The 23,917-nt window shown below is 35.0% G+C and overlaps 11 protein-coding genes across 11 annotated transcripts; 7 read left to right on the top strand and 4 right to left on the bottom strand.

Annotated features, from left to right (window-relative positions):
- Nucleotides 1-276: 276 nt before the first annotated feature.
- SXM1 (Sxm1p) lies at nucleotides 277-3,132 on the top strand (the record flags this gene model as incomplete). The annotated part of the gene is made up of 1 exon (XM_003667780.1): nucleotides 277-3,132. The coding sequence occupies one exon, from the start codon at nucleotides 277-279 to the stop codon at nucleotides 3,130-3,132; it is 2,856 nt and encodes a 951-aa protein (XP_003667828.1).
- Nucleotides 3,133-3,774: 642 nt separating this feature from the next.
- On the top strand, nucleotides 3,775-4,422 carry HPT1 (hypoxanthine phosphoribosyltransferase; the record flags this gene model as incomplete). Its single annotated transcript, XM_003667779.1, has 1 exon — nucleotides 3,775-4,422. The coding sequence occupies one exon, from the start codon at nucleotides 3,775-3,777 to the stop codon at nucleotides 4,420-4,422; it is 648 nt and encodes a 215-aa protein (XP_003667827.1).
- A 384-nt stretch (nucleotides 4,423-4,806) lies between these two features.
- Nucleotides 4,807-5,844, top strand: URH1 (trifunctional uridine nucleosidase/nicotinamide riboside hydrolase/nicotinic acid riboside hydrolase; the record flags this gene model as incomplete). Its single annotated transcript, XM_003667778.1, has 1 exon — nucleotides 4,807-5,844. One exon carries the CDS (start codon nucleotides 4,807-4,809, stop codon nucleotides 5,842-5,844), a length of 1,038 nt encoding a protein of 345 aa, XP_003667826.1.
- A 159-nt stretch (nucleotides 5,845-6,003) lies between these two features.
- DIT2 (putative cytochrome P450) lies at nucleotides 6,004-7,608 on the bottom strand (the record flags this gene model as incomplete). Its single annotated transcript, XM_003667777.1, has 1 exon — nucleotides 6,004-7,608. One exon carries the CDS (start codon nucleotides 7,606-7,608, stop codon nucleotides 6,004-6,006), a length of 1,605 nt encoding a protein of 534 aa, XP_003667825.1.
- An 875-nt stretch (nucleotides 7,609-8,483) lies between these two features.
- DIT1 (Dit1p) lies at nucleotides 8,484-10,151 on the top strand (the record flags this gene model as incomplete). Its single annotated transcript, XM_003667776.1, has 1 exon — nucleotides 8,484-10,151. The coding sequence occupies one exon, from the start codon at nucleotides 8,484-8,486 to the stop codon at nucleotides 10,149-10,151; it is 1,668 nt and encodes a 555-aa protein (XP_003667824.1).
- Nucleotides 10,152-10,544: 393 nt separating this feature from the next.
- RPB7 (DNA-directed RNA polymerase II subunit RPB7) lies at nucleotides 10,545-11,060 on the bottom strand (the record flags this gene model as incomplete). Its single annotated transcript, XM_003667775.1, has 1 exon — nucleotides 10,545-11,060. One exon carries the CDS (start codon nucleotides 11,058-11,060, stop codon nucleotides 10,545-10,547), a length of 516 nt encoding a protein of 171 aa, XP_003667823.1.
- A 496-nt stretch (nucleotides 11,061-11,556) lies between these two features.
- On the top strand, nucleotides 11,557-12,285 carry MRP20 (mitochondrial 54S ribosomal protein uL23m; the record flags this gene model as incomplete). Its single annotated transcript, XM_003667774.1, has 1 exon — nucleotides 11,557-12,285. One exon carries the CDS (start codon nucleotides 11,557-11,559, stop codon nucleotides 12,283-12,285), a length of 729 nt encoding a protein of 242 aa, XP_003667822.1.
- Nucleotides 12,286-13,087: 802 nt separating this feature from the next.
- Nucleotides 13,088-13,561, top strand: NDAI0A04210 (uncharacterized protein; the record flags this gene model as incomplete). Its single annotated transcript, XM_003667773.1, has 1 exon — nucleotides 13,088-13,561. One exon carries the CDS (start codon nucleotides 13,088-13,090, stop codon nucleotides 13,559-13,561), a length of 474 nt encoding a protein of 157 aa, XP_003667821.1.
- A 395-nt stretch (nucleotides 13,562-13,956) lies between these two features.
- On the top strand, nucleotides 13,957-18,612 carry PDR15 (ATP-binding cassette multidrug transporter PDR15; the record flags this gene model as incomplete). Its single annotated transcript, XM_003667772.1, has 1 exon — nucleotides 13,957-18,612. The coding sequence occupies one exon, from the start codon at nucleotides 13,957-13,959 to the stop codon at nucleotides 18,610-18,612; it is 4,656 nt and encodes a 1,551-aa protein (XP_003667820.1).
- A 285-nt stretch (nucleotides 18,613-18,897) lies between these two features.
- On the bottom strand, nucleotides 18,898-22,671 carry TRS120 (TRAPPII-specific subunit TRS120; the record flags this gene model as incomplete). Its single annotated transcript, XM_003667771.1, has 1 exon — nucleotides 18,898-22,671. One exon carries the CDS (start codon nucleotides 22,669-22,671, stop codon nucleotides 18,898-18,900), a length of 3,774 nt encoding a protein of 1,257 aa, XP_003667819.1.
- A 507-nt stretch (nucleotides 22,672-23,178) lies between these two features.
- ADE8 (phosphoribosylglycinamide formyltransferase) lies at nucleotides 23,179-23,823 on the bottom strand (the record flags this gene model as incomplete). Its single annotated transcript, XM_003667770.1, has 1 exon — nucleotides 23,179-23,823. The coding sequence occupies one exon, from the start codon at nucleotides 23,821-23,823 to the stop codon at nucleotides 23,179-23,181; it is 645 nt and encodes a 214-aa protein (XP_003667818.1).
- Nucleotides 23,824-23,917: the final 94 nt, after the last annotated feature.

Raw genomic sequence — 23,917 nt, 5'->3', positions numbered from 1 at the left:
TATTTCTTGTATTGCTTAAGTACCGGTTTATGGTGTCGGGTGGGGGTCTCAGCTTCCCTAAACTTTCAAATTTTCGGTCGACAAATCGTAAATTTGGCGATGCCTGAAAAAAAAAACTTTGTTAAACATGTAACGTTAACCTTTACAAAATGACATTTCAAGAAACGAGCACTATTATACATTAGAACTTTTAGACGCCAAATCGTCGAAAAGATATTACTACCGAATAGATTTATTATTTCGCGTGTGGAAATAACAACTAATAAATTTCGCAGGATGTCAAATGACGAGGCCATTTTAGCGTGCATTGGGCAAACTATGGTTGCTGATGCCAAGGTTATCAAAGAGGCAGAAAACCAACTATACACTTTCCAACAGCAACCTGGGTTCACAGCATATTTATTGGCGGCAATCAATAATGATACCATACCAGAAACAACTAGATTATCTGCAGTCATCTATTTCAAGAATAAAATTCAAAGATCTTGGGGTAGCAAAGCAGCAGATGGTATCAAAGAAGATGAACAACAAGCAATCAAAGACAATTTGATCCAAACATTAGTGAAGTTTTCAGAAAATAATCATATCAGACCACACATTGTCGAAGCAATCAAAGGCATCTTAGATAACAATGATCCATGGGATTTACTCGATACAATCAAACAAATGCTAACAAGTGGTGATCATCAATACTTATATCCAAGTATTATCTTAATTCATACCATTTGTAAAGTTCACAGATGGGATATGATTGACAAACGTTCTTATATAGATAATGTGGTAGAACAATTATTCCCAATAATCGAACAATTAACTTCCCAATTAGTCAACGCTCCTGATTATAGATCAAGTGAATTGCTCTATTTGATTTTGAAATCATTTAAGTTTGCATGTTTGAATAATTTTCCTAGTTACTTCAAAGATTTGAAAAAATTGAATTCCTGGATTCAATTACACCTTTTCATTTGTAGCAAGCCATTTCCAAAGGAAGTTTTGGACCTCGACCCATCTGATAGATCCTTAGATAAAAGAGTAAAAGTTAACAAATGGGGATTCGGAAATTTGAATAGATTCATTCACAAATATTCAAAATCTACAAAAATCATCACAGATGAACTTATTCAGTACGTGTTCACTTCCATCATTCCTACTATTTTGGAAAGTTATTTCAAAATTATCGAACAATGGGGGACTGGCTCGATCTGGTTGGGCGAGGCCTCTCTTTATTATTTGGTTGAATTTTTAGGCAAATGTATATCTGTTGATGAACTTTATCCTTTATTACAACCACATATTAAAGTCATTTTTGAAAATCTTATCTTCCTTTGTGTTTGTTCTTCAGATACTAGTGTTGAATTATTTGATGATGATCCAGAAGAATACACAAGACGTTATTATGACATAAACAAAGAGTCATCGACCGCGGATGTTGCCGCATCGGACTTTATCTTCAACTTAGGCCATAAACATCCAGAACATTTGAACTACATCCTATCTTTTGCCAATGGAATACTCGGAAGCTTCTCAGAGAATGTTAATGATAGACAACTTGCATATAAACAAGAAGGTGCCATGAAAATCATGTCTGTTGCATTTGAATTGTTGGATGATTCATCTAACGCTGATATTGAAATGGTGTTCGGTAAATATATATACGGTCTCATCTCACAGAATAATTACCCATTTTTAGTTCCAAGAGGGCTCGAAACAGTAGCATTGTATGCAAATACTTTTACCGATATGGAAGTTCTATCGAAAATTTTCGAAGCTGCTTATACACATTTCTTGAATAGTGATTCAATACCTGTCCAAGTGGAAGCGGCTGATGCATTAAGATCCTTAGTTGTTTCTAATCCACAAATCCACTCCTCAATTGCTTCACAAGTGCCCGGAATCATGGAAAAGTTATTAAAGTTTGCTAAAGAATTTGAAATTGATATCTTTCCTGAAGTAATGGAAGTCTTTGTAGAAAAGTTTGCGGATGAATTAACACCATACGCTACTGATTTGGCACAAGGTTTAGTCAATCAATTCTTACAAATCGATCAAACTATATTAGAAAATAGTAACGGTTCTTACTCTACGGGAGATCCTGATTTGGAGATACAAGCTTCCTCGATGTTACAAACAATGTCTACGATGGTTATGTCCATGTCTAAAGTTTCTTTGATTGATATTTTTGAACCAGTTGTCAAATTCCTTCAAGTAAATGCTCAAATTGCATTCCAATCTGAACTGGTTGATTTGATGGATTCATTAGCGTTATCATCTAAGTTATTACATGGTCAACTTACGCCTCCAATTTGGGAATCATTCCATGATTTATTGGATTCATTTCAAACATATGCGATGGATTACTTTGAAGGTTTTGAAATATTTTTCGAAACAATAATTTTACAAGGGTTCCCAACCAATCAAGATTATGTGCAACCATTCCTGGAAATACTGGCAGCTAAATTAACTAGTGGTATTGACTACGATGTTGAATCTATTTTCAAATTACTTACTTTATATGCTTTATCCATGAGGGATACTCCATTGTTTGAAGAAGCAATTAGAACAATATCAAATGACGATCTGGAGATTGAAGAAAAGCTTATAGTCAAATTAACTTTAGCGAACATTATTGCCAAACCAATTGAAACTTTACAAACATGTGAAAAACTTGGATTTACAATGGAGTTCATGAAGCAATGGTTTGAAGCTCGCTTTTTCAATGTTTTTTCCACTAAGTTACAAATATTAGCCATATTAACCTTATTTAGAATGTCTGAATTACCAAGTTGCATGAACGCGTACATGAGTTCATTATCTTCTAAATTAGTTACGCTAGTTAGCGAACTACCAGCTGCAATTAGAAGACGTGATATTATTGCTAAGGGAGAAGGTTTAGGTACAGATGATACATTGACTCCAGAAGAAGAAGAAGAATATATCGATGAAATCGATGATGATATGAAAGAAACCGTTTTAGATCAAATGAATATGTTCAATGAAGTTCATTCTTTCTTCAAACAGGTAGAGGGAGAAAACCCTAATAGATATCAACAGATCATTCAATCCTTAAATGAAGATCAAAAGGATTCTTTAAGTATAATATTAGAATACGTTTCCTCCACCTCAAATGCTTAAAACCCAAAACCAGCAATATGTTACATGTAAAATATATAGAAATATAGTACAGTCAGATATACAAAGACTTATATTACATTACAACAACGAAACACTTTAACAAATGATAGAACAGGTGTAACAATGTCCTTTTAACTCCCTGGAGCTTGACGTAGCATCTGTATTTTCTTAGTACATAATCGAAATTAGCCGCCGAGCTTGATAAAACATCCTTTAACAAAACTTCCAAAAATGAAAATTTTGCCGTTTATGAAAATATCTGAAAAAAAAAATTCCCACATTACCGGAGAAACAAATACATCGAACGTCGTTTCCGTTAGTCGAGAAATGTAGGAAAACGTGACTTCTTCCCCCCATCAATTTATTACTTGTTAAATTAGCGATACCTCTGGAAGGAAAGGTTTTGACTTCTATTGTTCCAGCGAAAATTTCTTGACGTTTTTTCTTCGTTTTCTAATTTTCTTGGTGATTATGTGATGACATTCTATTATTTAAAGTAACGCACACATACTGTTTTCCGAACTTTTCAACTTGCAGGTTATTGTTGGTTTAGCTCATCGATTTTTCCCCATTAGAGTTTGAACTTTTTCATTCCACCGTTCTTTCATTTCATCCTATCTTCTTACTATCTTTCTTTCAAAAATGTCCGCCGACGATAAGCAATACATCTCGTATAACAACGTCCATCAATTATGTCAAGTGTCCGCTGAGAGAATCAAGAATTTCAAGCCTGATTTAATTATAGCAATTGGTGGTGGAGGGTTCATCCCAGCTAGAATCTTGCGTACCTTTTTAAAGGAACCAGGTGTTCCAACCATTAGAATTTTTGCTATCATCCTTTCTCTTTATGAAGATATAAATACTGTTGGTTCTGAAAAGGAAGAAGTCGGTGTCACCGTCAAGAGAACACAATGGATTGACTATGAACAATGTAAATTGGATTTAGTTGGTAAGAACGTGTTAATTGTTGATGAAGTCGATGATACACGTACTACACTTCACTATGCATTAAGTGAATTGGAAAAGGATGCTGCTGAACAAGCTAAAGCCAAGGGTATTGATTTAGTAAAGAACCCAGAAATGGAAACCAAGTTCGGTATCTTTGTTCTACATGACAAATTAAAGCCAAAGAAGGCCGATTTACCAGCTGAAATTGTCAATGATAAGAACCGTTATTTTGCTGCGAAGACAGTACCCGACAAATGGTATGCTTACCCATGGGAATCTACGGATATTGTATACCATACCAAGATGGCCATTGAACAAGGCAACGATATCTTTACTGAATAAGCAAAAACTCCTTCTATATAGCATTTTTCATTAACCTATAGGAAATTCCTTTTGTAAATTAGTTGGTTTCATCTGCAGTATGCACATTGTATGATGTTATTCTATATGCGTTTATATTATAAAGCATATCATATTGTATTCTAATTCTTTACTGTTCTAATCGTAACATGTTAATCCTCTATAAGAACTGGATAGTTATGTTAAAATTATGGGTGCTGCACCGTAAGTTACGCTCCGTATAATATTTAATTTATAATAACGGTGTAGCAGTAGGTATAAAGGTTACTATAAAATAGGTTACTTTGAACCATTACTATAGGCTAGATTACCGACTAGACAAATTATTAACAGAACACCTTTACTCTATCATTTAACAATACAACCATGACAGTATCGCCAATCCCAATATGGTTAGACTGTGACCCAGGACATGACGATGCAATAGCAATCCTTTTAGCATGTTTCCATCCAGCATTTAAGCTCATCGGAATCAGTGCTTGCTATGGTAACTCGACTCCAGAACATACAGATTACAACGCTCGTTCATTGTTAACTGCAATGGGGAAAGCACATTCCGTTCCAGTGTTCAAGGGAGCCCAAGTTCCATGGTTCCGGAAACCAGAGTATGCACCGGATATACATGGTGCTACAGGTCTCGACGGCACTTCATTATTACCTACCCCAGAATGTTCATCTAGAGATGATATGACATATCTAGAAGCCATGGAAAAAGCAATATTGAAGTATCCTGGACAGATATCTTTAGTATCTACAGGTGCATTAACTTCCGTAGCTACCCTATTAAAGGAAAAACCGCATTTAAAGAAATGTATAAGGCATATAAGTATAATGGGAGGTGGATTTGGATTAGGTAACAAGAATATCAACCTTTCCGCTGAATTCAATATATGGGTAGATCCACATGCAGCAAATTTTATATTTCATGATACTGAAGTCAAAACCAAATGTATACTGATACCCTTAAATCTGACTCATATGGCAATTGCAACAAAAGATATTGAGGTGAAAATATTGGGAGATGGAAATTCGAAACTTCGGAAGTTATTTTTTGAACTATTCCAATTTTTCGGCCATACCTATAAAGATATACAAGGCTTCGACGATGGGCCTCCTGTTCATGATCCACTAACTCTACTCCCATTACTGGAATGCTATGGTTGGTACCCTTCTTCCACTATCCAGTTTGAATATAGAAGAATGGATGTGAATGTCATTGATGACTTAAAGGCCCCAGATGTAGGCCGTATCTTTTCTGTTAAAGAGTACCCAAGAAATTCTAATGAAGGTATTATAGTTGGTCGTCACTTGAATATATCATTTTTCTGGGATCAAGTATTGGATGCATTGGATCACGCACAAAAACACTCTACGATTGAGACTGATACAGCTCACACACAATAAATGTCGACCATGTCTGTTATACTATTATTATTATTATTATATAATTGTATAATTATATAACGTCATAATATAGAACTGAATTATGTAGTTAAGTTCACCGACCCAACTTTCATATTTTCGTCCTACTTTTTCTTAAACAAAAAGGAAGCTAATAAAATATTACATCGAAACAACCTCGACTTCGACTTTGGCTTCTTTCTCAAAATTATGTATGGAAATTGTTCTTGGTTCTAATTTCAGTTTCAAATTAAAGGGACATAATGGACCAGCGGGCGTTAGTTTTTCTTCCCAGCTCGGCGCTAATTTGAAATCGAACTTTCTAATAAACTCTACCAGAGAGATCCTGATTTCTTGAAGAGCCAGTTTCTCTCCCAAACACGCTCTTCTTCCTCCATGGAAAGATGGCATGGTGCAGACCGTTTTTGATTTTTTCCAATTTGTCATAATAGTATCAATGTCAGTTCCCCATCTTAAAGGATCGAATACGTCAGCTGTATTCCCCCAGTTCTTTTTATCATGAGTACATACCAAAACAATTATACCCAACATAAGTATTTTTGGAATCACTATCTCCGGGCCTAACTTACAAGCTTTGATAGTCTTTCTATTGATAATAGTATTCAATGGAGGATATAACCTAACGGCTTCAAATATAAATGAATTTAATAAGGGGTTTTCGTTTAATTCTTTCGTTGTCGACGCATTCTTTGTTTGTTCCCAAATTTCTGTTTGCCATGTATCATGATATTTAGCCATTAGACAAAGGCATGTGGTCAGTAACAATTGTGGATTCTCGTGACCTGCAACTAAAAGTATTACAATGTTATCTGTTAACTGTTTATAATCAATGATCTTATTATTATATGCTTTAATCAAATCGCTGGATGTGAAACTTGTTTGTTCAAATTTATAGTTATTGACCAATTCATCCTGAACTCTGGTCACAAGCAATTCACGAAACTTTTCAACATCTTTGAACCCTTTTTTCCTTGCTGGAAATCCTAATTTATCGAAAAATGGGAAAGTCAAAAAGAATGGATGAAATATTTGCTTCTTAATTCTCAATAAGTGTCGGTGTAATGGGTTAGCCTCACCATTCAATGTCCCGAAATCAAAACCTAATACAACTTGAGAAATGTTATCCAGAGCTAATCTTTGAATTAAAGGCCCCATTATGACTTCATTACTATCACTTTTGATTACTTCATCATTGACAAGCTTACAGAACTTCTTACTATTGGTATAAAATGGTTTAGAGTCGAATTGTTGTAGTCCGTTTGCCATAATCCCTCTATAGGTTCTCCAAACGTCACCGTGGGCACTTATGACGTTATCTCCAGTGTATGCAGCAATGACACTGTATGGAATTTTCTTTTGATTCCCACTTTTAGCAAAGGTATTTTCATCTTTAAACATTTGAGCTAGATATTCTGGACGTGAAACTAGAATGTTCCAACGAGACCCAAAAAATATTTTTACAGCACCATACTTCTCCATGGACTTTCTGATGTAAATGTTGTATAGTTGAGTTTGGTCGATATCAAATATTGATGGTAAAAATATCACATAAAATGGAATAGTGGGTATATTTTGAGGGAAATCCAAAGGTGGAACAACTACCTTAAATATTAAGAGTCCTAATAACGAAAGAAATATTATAAGAAAAAGTTTAATGAGAGTCATTTTGTTTTCTTGTGGATCCGCGCACAGTTGTTTGCTTACTTTTAGTGCTTCATTCGAAGATAAAAAATGGAAAACAAACATTATTCCCTTATTTATAAACTGTTTCTTACATGATATGGAAGCACAGAATTCTTAAAGGGGAATACATGAAAAAAAATTGAAAATATTAGCAAAGGAACACTACCAAAGGATTAGGCATAGTGGAAGAGGTCTGAAAGCTTTGCTGCCAGGAGAAATAACAAACCCATCTCTGTATTAGAAGTTGCAGCTTTTTTTTTCAACTGTCACAAAATGCTAGTAATGTTTAGCCTGACAATAGGGTGCATGGAAAACTCCGCGACTATGCGAGCGCCATCCCTGGATGTGATGATGGAAAAAATTGAAGGTTGAAAAATGTAAACATACGTTAAGTTTAAAATGCTACCAGAAATTCCTTAGTTGTCTCGTATGGTACGAACAGCTTCTTTACATATAGGGGCGCAATTCTGGATCTGATTATTACACTCTAACAACTGTACATCGCGTACTTTAAGAATCTTGTTGGTGAAATAATCATCAGATCGGATAATCAAAATCAAATTGTTGATTATATCCTGAAAAGTCGACATGTGTGTAAAGTTTTTAGAAACTTTTTTCTAGATTTGGATCGATGGGGAATATTACAGATTCAGGAGCTTCTCATCAACCTTATACTATGAAGTTCATAGAAATATTTCATAAACCCAATAGCTTTCTCCTAATCTGCAAAGGGAACAGTTATTTCCCTGATAGCATACGTATATCGACCGACTATTAACAGATTCCTGGAAACCATGATATTTCAGATCGAAACAACAATTGAGATATAAAATAATATGAACTTTCGAGCATATTTGGATAGAGCAGCAATTGATATATCTTCTGTTTTAATGCTGTTTGGTATACTTGAAAGCGGAAGTTTATGTACATAACCAAAAATGACGATCTCTGAAGACGTTTGTAATAAATCTGAAATTTTGGCTTCAGCTCACAATAAAGCAGAGCACAAAGCTGATCTGCAAGTTGCGAACACCAATGCAGCTGCTGGTGAAGCTGACTTATCGACGTATGGTAAATTTATAGCTCTCTATTCTAGAGACTCTCAAACTAATCAACTGTATTGTATCCAAGAAAAAGGTCGCTCTCAAATTGCCTTTTATTGGAGTCAATTTGTAGATGATTTGTATGCTGCTGAAACAAGACTTGGTAGCCAATCAGGTAAAGTTATTGAGTATATCATTCCTCAAGAGATCGCAGATAAATGGACTAACGGCTTAGGTTTACCAGTTAAAATCTCTGAGTATCAAAAGGATAATGAAATTCAAACAAGAGGGTGTGTTACGGCTATTGGGAAAGAAAACTCCTTCAATGACTGGTTTATTTTCCATATTTTAGATCACGCAAGATTACAAAACAATGATAAGCTAATTGTAGAAAATAAGTCTGGACCCAAATACGATGAAGCGTTTGCTGAATTTTTCGCTGCTAATCTGAAAAATGCTGTTAAAGATGATCAATGGGAAGTGAATGGTCGTGATTATTTCTTAAACAAGGTTCGATATTTTACTGATCGGATGTTGAAAATCGAATGTGTTTTACCTGCATTCCCATGTAAATCTTCAAATGGTGATAAAGTCCATAGTACCGTTCCCGATAAAGGTGAAGAGTTAGCTTTAAGAAGATTGATTAAAGCTGCTGAACAATTTTCTGAAATATATCCTCCTGGACTTAAATTTTGGATTGTCAGTGATGGTCATGTCTTTTCTGATTGTATTGGTGTTGATGACGATATTGTCACACACTATACTCATAAATTACACGAACTGTATGCCAATATTGCTACTCCCGGGACAGATTATATTGGATTCTGTGGGTTAAATGATATTTTCTTCGATGGAGTTACCCAAGAGTTATTTAATTCCAAATGGGTTGAAGATGTTAAAATAGAACATTATACAGGCAGCAAAATATGCCCAACTTCTGATTTATCTAGGCAAATCTTAATGAAAGCATGTGATACCGACGACGGTCATTTAAGAAGAGATATAGCTACGGACGGACATCCAAGATTACATCTGTATAGAGGGTTTTCAAGATTCATGATGGAGGATTTGAAGATGTTATCCCATTTCAAAGACTCATCAAGAAAGGGATTCAAAAAGACTATTTCGAAAATTGCTTTCAATATGATTAGAAGAAATGATGCTTATTCTAACTTGGTCGAATTGATTTTTCCGCATCATATGAGACTTTCCATTCATGCACATACTAATTCAGGCCCCAAATTTGGTATTAAAGTAATCTCTAGCGATCAATGTAAAATTATTAAGACTTTTGATGGGTTCGAAGAAGAACCTAAATTTGAAGATTTATTACATATTCCAACCCCATGGCACAATTGTGTTGTCAAAGTGAAGGGGTCAGAGTCGACAAGAGCTCAATTTTATTTGACTAAATCCAAAGTTATTAAAGAGGCAATGGATAATGGAATGTTTGATGGTGGTTGGAAGGGTACAGTTTTTGAAAAAGGTGAAGGTGGTCATTTTGTTGTACAAAGACGACCATCACCTGATGATACTAGTACTACTAATGAAACTAATGAGTAAAACGCTTTCTCTAAGATTAAGAGTGTTTTTTAATCGTTTCTTCTTTATTCCTTTATCGGGTTTTTCGTTCTTGCCGGGATCAATTCGGTGTGTCGGTCATTGACTTTTCTTATTTAGATCATATACTATTTGTATTTAAAGTAATACATCATTTGATATTTTTTTCGTTATTCCGAATTAGAAATAATGCTATCAACTAATTCTATTACAATGCTATTAATACATAAATTTCAGTTTACACGTCCAAAACTTACTCTGCTCCGTTCCATTCATTAATTTTTACTTAGGTTGTGCATTTCTCCATGCAACACATGCTTTTTCGAAGTATAATCTTTCAATCAATTAACATATAAACCAAGGTTCAATCCAATGCAATTTCAAGACTTGTTTGCATCAAATGGCACCTAGATAATCTTCCTTAATACTACCAATTGCATGAATGGAACTAACTTGACTAATACACCCTTCAATCTTGACTCTAATTCTACTCTTTATAGTGATAACATCTTCTGAACTTTGATAACTTGGCGGATTAGAACCTGCATTAAACATCAAATCGCTCGGCATCAAATGTTTCGTCACGAAAACTTTCATGGGTCCCACTTGAACTTCAAATCCATGTTGTGAACATGAAACAACAGTCCCATCGACAACTTCACCTTTGAATGGTTTAAATACTATGGCTCTATATTTGACGTTGAATTCTGCAGATCCATCTGTTGGTAGGATTCTGCCACGTTCTATTTCGATTTTATCGTAGTCTAAGACACATAGGATGTATCCGAACTTACCTGTACATGAACCTTCCACTTCTTGTAATAGTTTTGTTTTAAGGAATTGTTTCATTCGGGGTCCAAAAAATGATGGATGTAGTGTTATATTTAACGAAAGGTCTTTAATGAAGAACATTGATTTTGGATTCTATGTAGGTATATGGATGGATGGTTGTTTTTTTTTTCTTCACAGCGAAGGAGGTATCGAGAAAGAACGAGAGATGGGATGGTTGGACGATTCTAATTCAAGTAAAATCGGTCGTAGAATGGAATGAATGATTCAAATGGTTCATGAGATGCAAAGACAGTTGGGACTTCCAGCTAAATAGGTTTATTTCCTTATTCTTCTTCAATTGAAATTTTCCAATTTCCAATTGTTTTTCGTTGTTTAAAATTCCAAAAATTTCATATTCCGGGTAACATTCATAAAGCATATCGGGAGTTTCCTCTATTCTGTAAAAATGGAAATATAGAGAGTAGACAAATATATTACATTATAACAGTCGATTGGGCTCCCTTGAAGATAGTAAGACGAGCTAAGATATAGGGAAGGTATAGTCGTAGTAGTAGGAGTAGTAGTAGTATTACAGGCTGTATTAAGAATATTATTATAACTATAAAACGATATTTTGATGCCGCGCGTGTTTGGAACCAAGCTAAACCCATCTGTGGTAGGTGATGTTTTACAAAAAAGCAAAAAAACCCTTGAGAAACCAACTTTTAGTAACAAGATTCTTTCCTTGACGAGGAAAAGTATTGAAGATGGTAAATCACATTTTAGGGTTGGTTCAAGGAAATTATATTTCCCTAAAGCTCGTGTGATATTGTTACGTCCCAATGCTAAGCATACACCATATCAGGCTAAATTTATCGTTCCTAAATCTTTCAATAAATTGGATTTAAGAGATTATCTTTATCATATTTATGGATTAAGAGCCATGAATATTACTACGCAATTGTTACCAGGTACGTATTCTACTGTGGGAAGAATGGGATCAAGATTTAGAGGACCTCAAATTAAGAAGATGACTATTGATATGGAGGAACCCTTTGTATGGCCAAAAGAGAATGCAAAAAAGGAAGGAGAAGATTCATTAGGTATAGAGTATACTAAGGAACTAGAAAAGTTTGAAGAGGATAATACGCATAGGACTGGGTCTGATAGATATAAACCTGGTGAATCATTTGATGGTGTTTTGGGTCCATACGGTTTGGGTGCCCAACCATTTATACCTAAGTTCTTGAAAAGAGAATTAGATAATAAGAAAAAGAGGTATTTCAAATCTATCAACACTGCCAATACACTAAATATGATTGAAAAGGCTGTTGAGCGTGATGAAGATATAACGAGGGTAAGGTAAAAATGGCTTGCTCTGTATTGGTGTATTCCGAGACAGATATGTCTTTATCGTATATCATTGAAACTTGTATATATGTAACACTAACTGATAATAAAGATAATTGACAAATGTATTTTGTCGTTTTTTGTTTTTTTGGTGCCGATATAGCGCATATGTTTTTTTATGGAGTGAATGGAGAAGGAACCAAGAGAAGAACGCTTCCGACAATGGTTTTGTTCTCGCAAGGACTACAGTAGGCATGCATGTCAGCAAATATTTCCTTCAAAAAACCCTTTTGTACATAACAAGAGGTTATACATTTGTACTAAGAGTAATAATAAAAAAGAAACAAAGGAATATAATTATTCCATATCCTTTGAGAGCAACTGTCAATCGATAAAAGAATAGAATAAACAATGTAAAATACCTACTTGAAGTATACGAATCTACGAAACGGCCACATTCAGGCTCTCGAAACTTCAAATGAAATGAGTTGAATTTGAGAAGCGACAACAAATTGTTATGACCGAAATCTTAACGAACAAGGTTTGAGAGCTTTTGCCAAGCAATACAACTACTTATAATACGACATATGTACATACATACAATGTTCTTATATCACTACTGCCGCTCAGATTGTACCATCCATCGAATTACGCACGTCCGTACTGTTGACTGTTCACGAAAAGGTATATCACGGACTTGCTATATATTTTATTTTTTACGTAATAAGGTATATTATGAATTCTTTCTTATAAGTTGATTCATCCTGTTAACCTCCGCGGAACAGACATGTTCGTACGTACAGATATAGACACAATTTATGCTACAATTGAGGCTCTCTTTTGCAGTAACAATGTTATCCTATTTTGAATATCTACGTACGTATCTCTTCTTCATGCGGATCCCGAGGACAAATGAAGTTGAAACACATGTACGTATAAGGTCATATGTATATTCACATACCGCGGAGTGCGTTGCCCCAGGAAAGTGTCCGTGGAGTAATCGTTACCCTGTCGGTGTCTTAACCGGTACTGCGCCGCTGTTTAGATCTATCGTATTTTCAAGGGGTTTAACTCTCCGCAAACGCTCAGCAAGAAACAAGGGGGGGCGGGGGAGAGACAAACAAAGAGACAGAGAAACTAAGGAAGGGGAAGGGGTCCTCTTTTCCGCGGAATCAGTCAACAACATCGCCAATGCGCAGCGACACACAGTTTCCTCGAGCAAACTCCTCTGTTTTTGTTTCTATTCCTGTTCCACCCCGGAACGCCCCAGCCATTTCATTGCAATAGGATAAAATCAAAGGAAATGAAGTATACTTCGCAGTTTCTTGAGGGTGATTATCACCGTTTTCTTGAAGGTTACTAAACTTAATACTCCTAACACACATGCCAATGATTCGAATATAGAAGGTATAATCTTGATAGTTGCGTACTTGAATTGACGTAGCGGTATATATAGAAAACAAATTTTACGACGTAACTATATATTCTTTCTCTTAACTTCTTCAACTTAGTAAATTATTTTCAAAAGAGTTATTATTTCAGACATATTACTGTTCTTTTGAAATTACAATTGTCCAAAACAACTCCGCTAATTCAAAACATTAATCAGTAACAACAAGATAGAAAGAAAGATTACGTATTAACATTAAACGAAAAAACAAGCAAACAAGCGAATAAGCAAAATAACATGTCCGAGACAAAAGATTCAGATCAGTCGGATTCGTCAGATTTTGAACATCCATATAACGGATTTGATCTCGAAACTCAAAGTCATGTCAGAGATCTAGCGAGATCCCTAACACAATTAAGTTCCATTCAATCAGGTTCCAATGTAAACGTAAATGTCAATGACGGTCTCACTGTCCCAGACGGTGAAGCTCCCAAATCACTTTATTCTCTAGACGTAGAAGGGATGAACCCCGTATTTACAAACCCTAATGATGAAGGTTATAATGAACATTTAGACCCAAATAGTGATAATTTCTTAAGTACAGCATGGGTTCAAAATATGGCTAATTTAGCTGCTGCTGATCCTGAGTTCTATAAACCTTATGCTTTAGATTGTACATGGAAAAATTTATCTGCATCTGGTGATTCAGCCGATGTATCATATCAACAAACATTCCTTAATATGGGTTGGAAATTATTAACTGCAGGTTTAAGGGAAATTCTACCTGCTAAAGAAGGTTCCACTTTCCAAATATTAAAACCAATGGATGGGCTATTGAAATCTGGTGAATTATTAGTCGTTCTTGGTAGGCCGGGGTCTGGGTGTACCACCTTATTAAAATCAATATCTTCAAATACACATGGGTTTAATGTTAGTAAAGAGTCAATTATATCATATAATGGTCTTACTCCAAAGGAAATTAATAGACATTATAGAGGTGAAGTTGTTTATAATGCTGAATCTGATATCCATTTACCTCATCTAACTGTTTTTGAAACATTAGTTACTGTGGCAAGATTGAAAACCCCTCAAAATAGAATTAAAGGTGTAGATAGAGAATCATATGCAAAGCATGTCACAGAAGTGGCAATGGCAACGTATGGGTTATCTCATACAAGAAATACTAAAGTCGGTAATGATTTAGTTAGAGGTGTTTCAGGTGGTGAAAGAAAGCGTGTATCCATCGCAGAAGTTTGGATTTGTGGTTCTAAATTCCAATGTTGGGATAATGCAACAAGAGGGTTAGATTCTGCTACTGCTTTAGAATTCGTTAAAGCTTTGAAAACTCAGGCAACAGTGGCAAAATGTGCTGCAACTGTGGCAATCTATCAATGTTCTCAAGATGCTTACGATCTTTTCGATAAAGTTTGTGTCTTAGATGAAGGTTATCAAATATATTATGGTCCAGGTAATGAAGCAAAACAATATTTTGAAGATATGGGATATGTTTGTCCTCCAAGACAAACTACTGCCGATTTCTTAACATCTGTCACAAGTCCCGCTGAAAGAATATTGAATAAAGAGATGTTGAAAAAAGGTATCTCAATCCCACAAACACCAAAAGATATGGGAGAACATTGGTTAAAATCAGAAAATTATAAAAGATTGATGGAAGAAATTGATGAATCCTTAAAGCAAAATACTGATGAACAACGTGAAGTCATGAAGGAAGCTCATATAGCTAAACAATCAAAAAGATCAAGACCAACTTCTCCATACGTCGTTAGTTATATGATGCAAGTTAAATATATTCTTATAAGAAATATATGGAGAATCAAAAATAGTTCAAGTATTACATTATTCCAAGTCTTTGGGAATTCCGTTATGGCCTTTATTCTAGGTTCCATGTTTTATAAAGTTATGAAGAAAGGAGATTCTTCCACTTTCTATTTCCGTGGTGCTGCTATGTTCTTCGCTATTTTATTTAATTCATTTTCATCATTATTAGAAATTTTCTCATTGTATGAGGCAAGACCCATTACAGAAAAACATAGAACATATTCATTATATCATCCAAGTGCCGATGCCTTTGCATCAGTCTTATCTGAAATTCCCCCTAAGATCGCAACTGCTATTTTCTTCAATATTATCTACTATTTCTTGGTTGACTTCAGAAGAGATGGTGGTGTTTTCTTCTTCTATTTCCTTATCAGTATAGTAGCTACATTTGCACTTTCCCATTTATTTAGATGTGTCGGTTCAGTTACGAAAACATTATCAGAAGCTATGGTACCTGCATCTATGTTACTATTAGCTATTTCCATGTATACCGGGTTTGCAATTCCAGAAACTAAGATGTTAGGTTGGTCAAGATGGATTTGGTATATTAATCCTATTGCTTATTTATTCGAATCCTTGATGATTAATGAGTTCCATGATAGACATTTCCCATGTGCTCAATATATTCCAACTGGTCCTGCATATATTAACGTTACTGGAACTCAACGTGTCTGTGGTTCTGTTGGTTCTATTCCAGGTCAAGACTACGTTGATGGTGATCGGTTCTTAAGAGAAAGTTATGGTTATCAACATAAACACAAATGGCGTGGTTTCGGTGTCGGTATGGCTTATGTTGTATTTTTCTTCGTTGTGTATTTGGTACTTTGTGAATATAATGAAGGTGCAAAACAGAAAGGTGAAATTCTAGTCTTCCCACACAGTGTTGTCAGAAAAATGAAAAAGCAAGGTACGTTAGATCAGAACCAAAGTACAGATCCAGATGATATTGAAAACAATGCGGGGACTGATGAAAGTAATACTACTGAGAAAAACATGTTACAAGCTACTTCAAGTAAATCGTTATCTCTTCGAAAAATTGAATCACAAGTCGGTATTTCAAAATCTGAGGCTATTTTTCATTGGAGGAATTTGTGTTATGATGTTCAAATTAAGAAAGAAACAAGGCGTATTTTATCTAATGTTGATGGTTGGGTTAAACCAGGTACTTTGACCGCTTTAATGGGGGCCTCCGGTGCTGGTAAAACCACTTTATTGGATTGTTTGGCTGAGAGAGTTACAATGGGTGTTATTACTGGGAAGATATGTGTCGATGGACGATTAAGAGATACTTCATTCCCAAGATCCATTGGTTATTGTCAACAACAAGATTTACATTTGAAAACTGCCACCGTGAGAGAATCCTTGAGATTCTCTGCCTATTTACGTCAACCAGCTAATATCTCTATTGAAGAAAAAAATAAGTATGTGGAAGAGGTTATCGATATTTTAGAAATGGAACCATACGCTGATGCTGTTGTGGGTGTTGCAGGTGAAGGTCTGAATGTTGAACAAAGAAAAAGATTAACAATTGGTGTCGAATTAGCTGCTAAACCTAAACTATTAGTTTTCTTAGATGAACCAACTTCCGGTCTAGATTCCCAAACTGCCTGGGCCACTTGTCAATTAATGAGAAAATTAGCTGATAATGGTCAAGCAATTTTGTGTACCATCCATCAACCTTCAGCTGTCTTGATGCAAGAATTTGATCGTTTATTATTTTTACAAAAAGGTGGGAAAACAGTATACTTTGGTGAACTAGGTGACGGTTGTCAAACAATGATTGATTACTTTGAAAGTAAAGGTGCCCATAAGTGTCCTCCGGATGCTAATCCTGCAGAATGGATGTTAGAAGTTATAGGTGCCGCACCGGGATCACATGCTTTACAAGATTACCATGAAGTTTGGAAAAGTTCCGAAGAATATAGTGCTGTACTAAGTGAATTAGATTGGATGGAAACAGAATTACAAAAGAAAGCCAAAGAATCCACTCCTGAGGAGAGTAAAGAATTTGCTGAAAATCTTTTCTACCAAACAAAGTTGGTTACTGTCCGTGTTTTCCAACAGTATTGGAGATCACCTGAATATTTATGGTCTAAATATGTTTTAACAGTTTTTAACATGGTTTTCATTGGATTTACATTCTTCAAAGCGGATCACACAATGCAAGGGTTACAAAATCAAATGTTATCTGCATTTATGTTCACAGTTATTTTTAATCCACTTCTACAACAGTACTTACCAGGTTTTGTCCAACAAAGAGATTTATATGAAGCTAGAGAACGCCCTTCAAGAACTTTTTCCTGGATTGCATTTATTATATCGCAAATCATTGTTGAAATTCCATGGAACTTCATAGCAGGAACTATTGCTTACTGTATTTATTATTATGCCGTTGGATTTTATGCCAATGCCTCTGAAGCAAACCAATTGCACGAGAGAGGTGGTCTATTTTGGTTACTGGCTACTGCTTTCTTTGTTTACATTGGTTCTTTGGGTATTGCCGCTATATCTTTTATTGAAGTTGCTGAAACAGCTGCTCATCTTGCATCTTTACTGTTTACAATGGCCTTATCTTTCTGTGGTGTGATGGCGACGCCTAGTGCTATGCCTAGGTTCTGGATTTTTATGTATAGAGTCTCTCCTTTGACCTATTTAATTGATGCATTACTATCGGTCGGTGTTGCAAATGTACCCGTTGACTGTGCCGATTATGAATTTGTTCAGTTCACCCCTCCACCAGGTATGACTTGTGGTGAGTATATGCGACCATATATTACATATGCAGGTACAGGATATTTACAAGATGAATCGAACACCGAACAATGTGCATTCTGCCAATTCTCCAATACAAATGACTTTTTGAAAACCGTTAGTTCTGATTATTCTAGAAGATGGAGGAATTGGGGTATTTTTATTTGTTATATTGCAATCGACTATATGGCAGCAGTGTTATTCTATTATCTAGCAAGAGTGCCTAAGAAGTCAGGAAACGTCTCTGAAATTGCTGAAGAACCTTCAAAATCAGTGAAATCGGTAAAATCGGTAAAATCTTTCAAATCTTTAAAACGTACTAAATCAGCAAAATCAGCAAAATCAGCAAAATCAGAACATTAATCTAAAAAGCAATTAAACTCTAAAAGGAGTTTAATGTATGTCATATATTATATTCTTATTGATCAAAAGACAAAAAACAAAGGCGTAACAAAGAAGAATGTTTTATTATATACTTTGTAGAGCATGTAAGTAATTTCTAATTCACATAACAATAAATTTTTTTTTCGTACTACAGATATGTTTTCTTTACGAATGCCACTAAATATATCTATTGAAAAAAAAAACTAAGGCATAATAGTACATAATTACAAGATAATAGAACTAAACGATGATTCACAAAAATTATCAATAAACAGTAAATACTATAAAATTAGCATTATAATGTAAGATCGATTCAGGGCAGGCAGCATCTGAAATGCAAGTATGAATTTCATACTTACCTCGGTTAAGAGGGATTAACTCAAGCGTACTCCTGGTATCTTTACAGGAATTAATGGGCTTTGACAGTGAGCCATTGTATAATAGCTTTCCATTTGATTTTGGAAGGGCCTGTGAAGAAAAGTGATCAAATATTAGATAGTGTAGGTATTCGGTCGGTGGCGTCTTATTTAATCTATCTTTTGTATTTGTTTGGATCTCAACGACGATTTCTGTGCTATCACCAATTTTGACGTTGGTTTTCTCCATGGTCATTTTTATGTCAAAGGATGACTTCCCTTTGCAAGCCACTGATACCATTTTTGCATCGATTTTTTCAATGAACTTACCAAAATCTACTGTACCAGTGATTGATTTATCGGTGGATAGTTTCCACGAACCCTTTAATCTTGATAACAAGTACTCTTTAAACCAAAAACTTTCCCTCATGCCAATTTCCTCTTGCTCAGTCAAACCACTCTGAATGAATTGGCGCCCTTTTGAAATACTTGGGATTGGAGTGGTTGCGAAATGATTTTCCCTGTAGTCAATTTTTTTTATAGGCACAATGATTCTCGATGTATGAGACCCTTCAATTAGATACGAATTACTTTTAAACTCTTCAAATTGGACCTCTAACGACATACCATCTATCCATGAGTTTCTCACATCAAAAAGTAAAAGAGCATAATCATTCTTTCGGTTTTCATTATCTCCTATTTGCTTCATCAAATGGTCAATCCAATCAAGTCGTTCCATTTCATCACTGAGTAATTCATTTACTGGGATTATATCCATAGTAGGAACTTCAATCGAACTTTTAATGGTCAACTTATATGGAAGGCGAAGTTTTTTAAGATATACACATGATTGATCAGCTGCTTTCATCCCATATTCTATTAATAAATCGAATCCAGTAAGTTCCAACGGCGCATTACTTACATTGACATTAAGATTAAATTCGATGACTTCATTTGGTTTCATTGTCCTTGGAGCATTCTTGGTGGTAATACAGTTTTTCTTTAACCACTCCAATTTTTTCTCTAAGCTATATAACTCATCAGGTCGCAGTTTTTTCCAGTAATCTGGCTTTAATGACTGTTCAATGCTTGTAACCGGTGTGAATTGCAGATAATCAATGTTACAAGTTAAAGATTTGTTCCTCAATGTGACTGTAAAATTTGTACTTGTACCATCAAGCATCATCCATACATTTCCTGTCATCTTCGATGTATTTAAAAGTTGAAGTTCTGGCTGTTCTGGTAATATCTGTAATTTAACTTGATCATATGTACATTTTTCTTCTGCATTAACCTCTGAGTTATCTTTGTAAGAAACTATTTTGAACTCTTGAGGTGGTAAGTTAAATATGGACATGTTTAAAGAATCAATTAAATGGACATCGTGGAACGTTTCCTTTTTGACTTGCAAAATCAAGGAAATAGTTTGAATTGAGAGCGGTTTGATGACATACGGGTTGTCATTCGTAAAGTTATCGCCTATAAGTGTACAATATTTAGCCGTTTTAGGATTTAATTCAATGTTAGAAACGGGAACATCAAATTTAAATGGATTCTGTAACTCAATCGAAAATTCTGCTTTGTCACCAATTAGGAACAATTCTGGCGGTGTTTCTGTCTTTGGATTTGAATTATTCCTGGCTTTGGCCGTAATCTGTAATTGCTTGAAGGGATTGAAAACTTCTTGAGTGTTAATTTTTGAAATTTCTTTGGCTTTTCTGGATTCGTTGATCAGCGCAGACGCCAAGGGTATCCTACTGTTTTCAGCTCCTGAATTGTCAAACTCTAATGATTGGATTTTAACACCTCTCAAAATATATTCGTCCCAGTACGTCTTAATAACTCCGCTGGTGACCATTGGATTGATATAATTTTGTAACATTCGTTCTTCTTCTGCAGTGGTCAAAATTTTTGAGTATTTTCTGAGAAGTAAGATTGATAGTTTAGAGATGTAGGCTTTGTCGCTAATTATTTCTGAGATAGCCAAACATAATTGAATGGCTTTTTTTTGAAGAAATAGCCATCCCGATGGAGCGCTTTCAGGCTGGTCAATTTCAATGCCATATAGGTTCAAAATGTTGCATATCAATGCCCTATAATCTTGATGCCATGAAAGGGTTTCTGAGCTTATCAATAATGTAACCATTAGTAGTCGAAGAACAAAGGATTCCTTCCGAAGAAAGCCCAATATTTTGTAAACTGCCGCCAATGTGGAATATATTTCGACTTGTGATTCCAACTCCATATCTTTTAATTGTAATTCAAATAATCTATTCGCAAAGGCATATACTTCAATTTTATTGAAGAGCGGATTGAAATCTTCTTTCAGTTGGGAATTATTTTCATGGTTATGGCGTCCTTTTATTATGTCGTTAAGAATATCAGCTGATAATATTGTTCCATTATGACATGAAGTCATGAACGTTAATGTTTTTAAAAGACATGTGCTATATACTATTTGTGGAGCATACTCAGTATTATGAGATAAACTTAAGTCATAGTAATATAAAGTTTTTTCTGATAATGTTTTAATGAGTAATGGTAGATTAACCTTTTCCACGTCAATATTTAAGGCCGGTCGTTGGTTGAATGCCATCGAACCTCTTGGGGATTGCAAACCATTAATCACCACACTATTTCTGGGAGAACTTGTAGAGTTGAGATTGTTATTATTTTCAATTGAAGATGGATCAATTAATGGTACAGGACAAATTATATCGATTATTTCAGGTATTTGAAAGGGCAATTGTAAATAACTTAATAGTATGAAGCAAATTGCGAGTCCATCGAGCCCAGACCCTAGCCATATATAATCTCTGGTCTTATGCAATAGAATAATAGATTCTGTAAAACTAGCCATTGCGTCGATATATCTCCCAGAAAGTAGTTGAAAATTACCTAGGATTTTTAATTGTCTCCCTCTTGACCTTTGTTGAGCTTTGTTCTCCGATGTTGATAATGTAGTGGCTAATTTCATTGATGCAGACCTTTTTAATGTATTTGTAGTGGCTTCGAATGATGATAGTCGTTTGGGATTAGATGTTGCAGAAGATTTTGACGCCATCATACTGTTTGCAGTCGTTACTTGACGTGTTAGTTTGGTTTTAAGAACTGAACTCCCTCCAATTGCACCTGGAGATCTTAAAGTGACATGTTTGTATGATGAATAATAATGATTCAATGCCTGTAGAAAGTTCTTGCCTATATCACACATAACTGTTTCTAGAGATATTTCTTCATTAATTCTTCTATAAAACACATTTGCATCGGAAGTTTTTGTATTGTCGAGATCCTTTGAGGAATAAATCAGGTTATGTGATATAACTGTTGGATATTTATCTTTTAATATTTCCAAGTTTTCAATGGGATCACTATCATCATTAACTAAACCTATTACGATAAATGTTTTCCTAAATGGTTCGAAATCATAAAGAAACATATCTGACTCATCTAGTTTGGCTATAATATTAATATCGAATAATAACCTACCATTTGGGAAACCTTGTGGAGTAAAGAGCGGACTATCGATTGGCGTGATATCTAGCAGACGAATTTCATTGAAATCTTTTATTCTAGAGATTGCTTTAGTGAAAGACGATTCTCGCCATTTACCAATGGGAACAATCAACGTTCGAATCCTTGATGGGTCGATGTAAGTTGAATAATGTGTCAAAGATTGCATGGTGACCGAGCCCTTATTGTAGTGAATGCTAATGAATGGAGTAACAATAAATAGGAAAATGCTTTATCGTGTGGTGGGAAAATCAATTACAATGGAAATGGTCACTCCAAGGCCAAAACGTAATACCTTAGGTCAGATGATATTTCTATATTTGGGTTGCTTTTATTCATCCTAACCATACATGTTGAAGCCATATTTCTGGGTATGTATGTATATATGTAAATAGATCTGCTTCAAAACATTGAAAAATTCCATCGCTTAGTACGTGTTACTAAGAAAAGTGTCCAGAGTAATTCGAGAACTATATTTTAGATAACTATAAAGTCAATAAAGGTAAGAGTTTAAACATTTTTTCTATAGTCTTAATGATTCAAAAATTATTTTATTATTGAGAGGATATACCCATTAAAAAATCACATAGTTTTTCTACGGTCTATCTTTTCTGTCTTTTAAAGGTTTCAAATGCTACTGTTTCTATCAACTTTGGCGTCTTTGTTCTAATCGAGACTATATTTTCTTTAATTTATCCAAGACTTTAACGGTAGCTTCCACGATAGCAACATGTTCAGCTTGATGGACTCTAGCTTCATACTCTTCCAAAGTTTCGTCATTTGGAGTTATCGTTAACTCTTTAACTATAACTGGTTCACCTCTATCCACTTCTTCAATGACATAATGAACCATACATCCAGCGACTAATGGTTTCCCTGATTCTTGACAAGCATTCCAAGCCATTTCAATAGCATGCGTTGTACCATCGAAGGCGCCAGGTAATGCTGGATGTAAATTAAGAATAGGTATAGAACCTATACGATTCAAAAACGTGGACCCCAAAATTAATAGCCATCCAGCGCAAACGATTAAATCTGGGCCGTCTTCTAGTACCAATTTTGCAAGATCATCTTCAAATTGAATTCTTGCATTAGATCGAGCTATTTTGTCCTCTTTGGGAATATCTTTAGTGTATGGATATAAAGATTGAATATGAGTGGGAATACCAGCTTTGTTGGCTCTTTCTAACCCATATGCTTTCTTACTCGATGAAATCACCGACGTAATCTTGCTGTCACCTAACTTAGATGCTTTTTGAGCATCGATCAATGCTTGTAAGTTAGAGCCTGAGCCTGAAATAAGGACAGAAATTTTTGACATTTTTTATTAACGAGTGTATTGACAGTGCTTTTGCTTTTTTATGATCTTTCAAAAGGCGACCCAATAGAATTATATATCCTTATGTAAAGTATAC

This window comes from Naumovozyma dairenensis, chromosome 1 (genome assembly GCF_000227115.2).
Source record: "Naumovozyma dairenensis CBS 421 chromosome 1, complete genome".
NCBI classification, from domain to species: Eukaryota; Fungi; Ascomycota; class Saccharomycetes; order Saccharomycetales; family Saccharomycetaceae; genus Naumovozyma; species Naumovozyma dairenensis.
Note: the sequence above shows the minus strand (reverse complement) of the source record. Positions and strands in the feature narration are given on the sequence as shown.